The sequence below is a fragment of the Lacerta agilis genome, chromosome 3, assembly GCF_009819535.1.
Source record: "Lacerta agilis isolate rLacAgi1 chromosome 3, rLacAgi1.pri, whole genome shotgun sequence".
Lineage (NCBI taxonomy): Eukaryota > Metazoa > Chordata > Lepidosauria > Squamata > Lacertidae > Lacerta > Lacerta agilis.
Window position 1 is genome coordinate 88,379,898 of NC_046314.1, and position 6,000 is coordinate 88,385,897.

Consider the following 6,000-nt stretch of genomic DNA (forward strand, 5'->3'; position numbering starts at 1 on the left):
TTTGTTGCAAAAAAAAAGGCTGATTGAAGGAATTGTTGACCACATTTGCAAAGGAAAAGAAAACACTCAAAGAGATTTTTGGTGTGCTTGGAATTGAAACTTTTAAGAGACTTAAATTTTAACATCACAATTCACAAGATTATTCAAAATCATTTGTGCGCCAATACATGCTCTTTTATCTTTGAGAAACATAATCAAAGATTGTTGTATTATTTATTATTGCAATTTAAAATACCGGTACATTTACCAGCTTCAGTTTTTGTGCTTTGCATTTTTTCTACAGGACAACTCTTTTTGAAAATTGAATTTTGCCATTTTGGGGGCGTCATGGTGGTGCAACTAGTTAGTTAGCCTTGCCTAGGGTGCAAAATGCCCAGCATTTGCAATAAAATGTATATGTGCCTATTCAGAAGTCAGTCCCATTGAAGTCAATTGGCTTACAGCCAGGAAAGTGAGTACAGGATTGCAGTCGGAGTGATATAAAGTGGACATGGGTAAAAATGTATACTGCTCTTCATCTGTAGATCTCAGGGCGGTTCACAACATAAAAATACAATATAAAAAAATGTGAAATACATAATAAAAACAAGAACAAAAAAAAAACCCTCAATAACCCCCCCTCCCACAAACACATGTAAAAGGGGCAGAATATGTTAACCAACCAAAGGCCAGGTTGAAGAGAAATGTTTTTGCCTGGCACCTAAAGGTATACAATGAAGGCACCAGGTGAACCTCCCTGGGGAGAGTATTCCATAAATGGGGAGCCACTACAGTGGACGCTCGGGTAGTGAACATGATCCATGCGGGAGGTGAGTTTGCAACCTGCACCGCTGTGTCTGCACACACGCGTGACACAATTCAGCGCTTCTGTGCATGTGCAGAGAGTGATTTAGTGCTTCTTTGCATGCGCGAGCACCAAAACCCGGAAGTAACCTGTTCCATTACTTCTGGGTTTGACCCAGTGCACAAACCGAAATCGCGCAACCTGAAGCGGTCGTAAACCGAGGTATGACTGTATTCTTGTGTTGCTGCAACCTTCCAGATCTCCTGCGTAGGAGGTACATGAAGAAGGGCCTCAGAGGATGATTGCAGGGTCCGGGTTGAAGGGGGGGGGTCCTTGAGGTATTGTGATCCTGAGCCATTTAAAGCTTTATGGGTCAAAACCAGCACTTTGAATGGGACCCATAAACTAATTGGCAGCCAGTGCAGTTGGGCCAGGATTGGTGTAATATGCTCAAACTGTCTTGCCAATTTGTGAGCACCCTGGCTGCTGACTTCTGCACTAGCTGAAGTTTCCAAACCATCTTCAGAGGCAGCCCTATGTGGAACACATTGAAATAAACCTAGAGGTTATCACAGCACAGAAGACAGAAGGTAAGCTATCTCTGTCCAAATATGGATGCAGCCAAAGCTGATAGAAGACACTTGGTGTCACTGAGTTCACCTGAGCATCAGGCAACAACAAAGGAACCAGAAATACCCCTAAGCTACATACTTGCTCCTTGAGAGAGAGTATAATCCCATCAAGAGCAGGGCCACCTCCCATCCAACCATTTTGCTCCCTCAAATTCATGTGGTGGCATTTGAAATTTAAATGCATCATCAGACATTGAACTTCACAGTAAATACCTGCTTGGAGGATCAAGAAGATAGCCAAGTTGATTAAAGAAAATAGATACATGTTTGAGCTAACAAAAATGGAGATGGAAAGAGCCATGTTTGCTCTTTGCAGGTCTCACTTGCTGATAAACAAAGATGCCTTATCTCTGAATGACAAAGAAGTAAGAAAGAGGAAATTAGATCAGTGCCAGAAGTGTCAGGGACTGCTGAGGAGGGCTTTGGTCAGGCACCTCTTTTTAAACTAGATCACTAAGTGGGTGCACACCAATTATAGAACTCATTTTGTGTGAAATAATTTTTTATGGAATGCTAAAAATGTGTGGACTGTCCCATTTGCACCCCTGCCCTTGACCCCCCCCCATTGGAGGTTGTTTTTCCTAATCAAATGAAAGCTTCCTGCATTGAGAAAGGGCTCAAGATGCTTCCTCCATCATCATCCAAAGTGACCCATTCTTTCTCCAACCAAGTGAGAAGGCCCAACCAGGAGGCAGAACAAACTCATTGGCAGACAGGCTTACCAAGTTACCACAGTGCAAATCAGAGCAGGCTTACGTGGGAGGAAGTTTCAATGAACTCAGTGGGGCTTACTTTAGAGTAGACATGTCCTGGATTGTGATACAATACAGTCTCCCTATCAAGTGCTCTTTCCAAAAGCAGTTTGATAAATAATCTTCCCAGAAGGACCATCATATTATCCAGCAGTAGTCATAACTCTAAGTAATTCCATTGATAGGTAGGTAGCCGTGTTGGTCTGCCATAGTCAACATAAAATAAAAAATAAAAAAATCCCTTCCAGTAGCACCTTAGAGACCAACTAAGTTTGTTCTTGGTATGAGCTTTCGTGTGCATGCACACTTCTTCAGATACACTGAAACAGAAGTCACCAGTCCCTTATATATAGTGAGAGAGTGGGGAGGGGTATTACTCAGAAGGGTGGTGGGGATGGGTAATTCCATTGATATTAATGTGCATCACTAGCTTACGTCCATTAATTTCAGTGGGTCAGTTCAGAATAAAACTTAAGTTTCCCCAAACAGCAATTTTGTTTTGGGAAAACATGAATCTCCAAGGTAGGAGCGGAACACAAAAGTTGACTCTGCACCTGATATTTTTTCCCCAAATTATGCAATCCTGGCTTCTTTCCGCAAAAGATACTGTAAATATCGATTCAACTCAATTAAAGGTGTATTTATTAAAAGTAGGACTGCAATCAGCAGAACAATAATGATCTTCAGTGTTCCTCTGAAGAAGCAGGAATTCTCAGTTAAGTGCAAGTAAATCACATTGACTGCAGTTGATTTGTTCTGCAACCCTTCCAAGGCTTACTTACTCCGAAGCTGGTGCCTCCTTCTCCTCACAGCCAGCAAAGAGACACCCACCACTAGGTGGAACACCCACCCGCTAGTGCCCAGACTTTCCCCAGGTCCTTCTCCAGGGTCTCCCTTTCAGAATGTGTCCTTGGGCATGGCATGTACCCTGTGATGAGAGTATGGAAAGGAGAGCTGTCCGCTTGCCCAGGACCCACCAGTGCCCATCCTTGCACTGTGCAGCCAAGGAGAGGCAGCTGGGGAAGGGCTGCGCTTGGCACCTCAAGCTGCTCTCCACCACCCTCCTCCTAGGCCTGCTCCAGCTGAAGCTCTGGCACTGCTGGGACGTCACCAAACCCACCAAGGAGCGCGAGCCACAGCTCACACTGGGAGCTCTCTGAGCTGAGAGGATGAACACAATGACTGGCAGGTGACCTCCATGAGGAACGACCTCCGCATGATCCCCACAAATAGGTTAGGAAGCACCATCCTTGCCTTGACCCAGGTATTATCAACGCACGCTATGCCACTGGCTTGGAACCTGCATTTTGTGAGCTGGTGAGAGACCTTGCACACCAGATCTCCCCTCCAGCTCCAGACTCGCTTCTCTCCATTGATGGAATTCAAGTTCAGTAGTTTGCTACAGAGCATCACATTGCAGCAAAAGCTTTTCCTACATGTTTGGAAGCTGTGAAGGAAATAATCTGAGATCAAAGCTCTGCCCTCACCTTGGGCACTTTGGCCTAGCTGGAATGTACCCTTGAGCTTTGACCGTTACCATTGCTTCCCTTGCATGGAGGCTGAAGAAATGTGCATTGAAGCTCTGAGTGTGCAGAAGGTTTGGCTTTTTCTGAGTCCTGTACTGGATTATCCAGTAGACAGGCTAAGCACATGCTGAGAGTACCAAGCAATGCAGGAGCAGCTGGGAAAATTTATTTTTGAACTAATCTGATATAGATAGATAGATAGAAAGAAAGAAAGAAAGAAAGAAAGAAAGAAAGAAAGAAAGAAAGAAGTCATCATGGGGGAAGTCAGAAATTCATTAGATGTCATTACACACTCTTTCCACTATTTTTCTGTTCTCTCTCTCTTTTTTTAAAAAAAAGATGGTAGGAGCATTTATTGCAAAACTAGAACCAGCATGCAGTAAACAAACCCTCACGTCTCCAATTATAATGGCTACCTTGAAACATAACTGACCCTCCCCAAAGTGATGGCTGAGCAGGTGACCTTATAAAATGCTTAGATGAAATAGTGGCTGTCAAGTCTTGCTGGCTCACCACCTGCTACATCACATTTTCCTGTTAGTTCTTCACTGCCACAGAACTTAACATTTGAACATATTGATTCCTGAATTACAGTTCTGACCTGTTGCTCTTATATAAACACTAACAACTTCCTATTCGTAATCCATCATGTGGAGTGGGAGAAAGAGCAACATTCTCGTTAATCAAGAAAATAAACACAGCATTAGTGCCACTACCTTTGGCAGTTGAAATAGAAACGAAGCATGTCAGTGGGAGACAGTACAACACCAGAGACACGCAGTTCCAGGCATGGTTCTTTCTTGAAAAAGAGAGCCCATCAACAACTAAAGAAAAATCAATAAACAGTCCATGAAACCTGCTTAAACTTAATTGGTCCAACCAACTGTTCCAGGGCTTCTCGAGAACGATCTGTTATCAGTGGGCATCCATGGAACAGATAAATGTATATCCTTGGACAGCAAGTGAGAACAGCTTCCACAGCTATGTCAGTCAGATTCACACACACACCGCTCCATATGGATCTCCTTTAAATTCTTTGAACACATTCCACTAACAAGTGCTATTACACCATCATCAGTAACCTGGGTAGATGAAAAATCCACACTATGTAGGGATTGGCAGTTCTGTCCAAGAGCTTGCAGTGATGTATCTGTAATGCTGGAACATCCACCTATGTTAACTACTTGCAAAAGTGGGCAGTGGAGGGCAAGGGCAAGGACTCCACAATCTGTAATGTTGCTACATCTTTTAAAAGAGACTTCACGTAAATAAGGGCATGACAAGGCCAGTGCTGCAACCCCTTCTGAAGTGACTGTTAGTCTGTTGCCTTTCCAAATGTTTAAGTTAATTTTCTTAAGCTGTTTGCAGTTACAAAGCTGTTGCAAGGCATTATCTGAAACATCACAGCCCCGAAGGTCGAGTGCCTCTACTGCAGGGTGCAAAACCATATTAATATTTGAAACACTTATCCACCCATGGACACTCAATGATTTGATCAGTTTATCTTTGATGTTGGGAGGCAAAGGCTTAATATCTTCCGCATATCTGGATATGTTCCTTGTTAAGCAATGAAGACTTCTGTCACAGGAGTTACATTTTGCAGCAGGTTTCCTCACCTACTCTCCACCCCACAGCATCTTGAAATAGGTCAGGACTTTCTGTTCTCTTTTTATAAGGTATCCTACTAAAGAAATAATGTGTGGAAATCAGAACCTGACATGTGTTGGAACAAATCATGGTTTTTATTTTATTCTACGGTTCAGTATTGAGTTTATTTTGAATTGCCTATAGAGAGGTAGTAAAATCTAGCCGTAGAGCTGATCGCCGTAGAATTGATGCTTTTGAATTATGGTGCTGGAGGAGACTCTTGAGAGTCCCATGGACTGCAAGAAGATCAAACCTATCCATTCTCAAAGAAATCAGCCCTGAGTGCTCACTAGAAGGACAGATCCTGAAGTTGAGGCTCCAGTACTTTGGCCACCTCATGAGAAGAGAAGAATCCCTAGAAAAGACCCTGATGCTGGGAAAGATGGAGGGCACAAGGAGAAGGGGACGACAGAGGATGAGATGGTTGGACAGTGTTCTCGAAGTGACTAGCATGAGTTTGGCCAAACTGCGAGAGGCAGTGAAGGATAGGCGTGCCTGGCGTGCTCTGGTCCATGGGGTCACGAAGAGTCGGACACGACTGAACGACTGAACAACAACAACAACAACAACAAAATCTTTATAACCCAGCCCTGGTTGAGTATGGTCTTTCTGTCTTATCTCTGCCAGGAAGGCAGCCTAACCTGGAACCTGAGACACAT

The 6,000-nt window shown here is 43.6% G+C and overlaps 1 protein-coding gene across 1 annotated transcript; it reads right to left on the minus strand.

The window, feature by feature from the left end:
• Positions 1-4,492: 4,492 nt before the first annotated feature.
• On the minus strand, positions 4,493-6,000 carry LOC117044646 (protein AMN1 homolog). The gene is given in 3 exon segments (XM_033145455.1): positions 4,493-4,697; positions 4,699-5,310; positions 5,983-6,000. Coding segments are annotated over 3 exon segments (798 nt in total). The 3' UTR covers positions 4,493-4,529.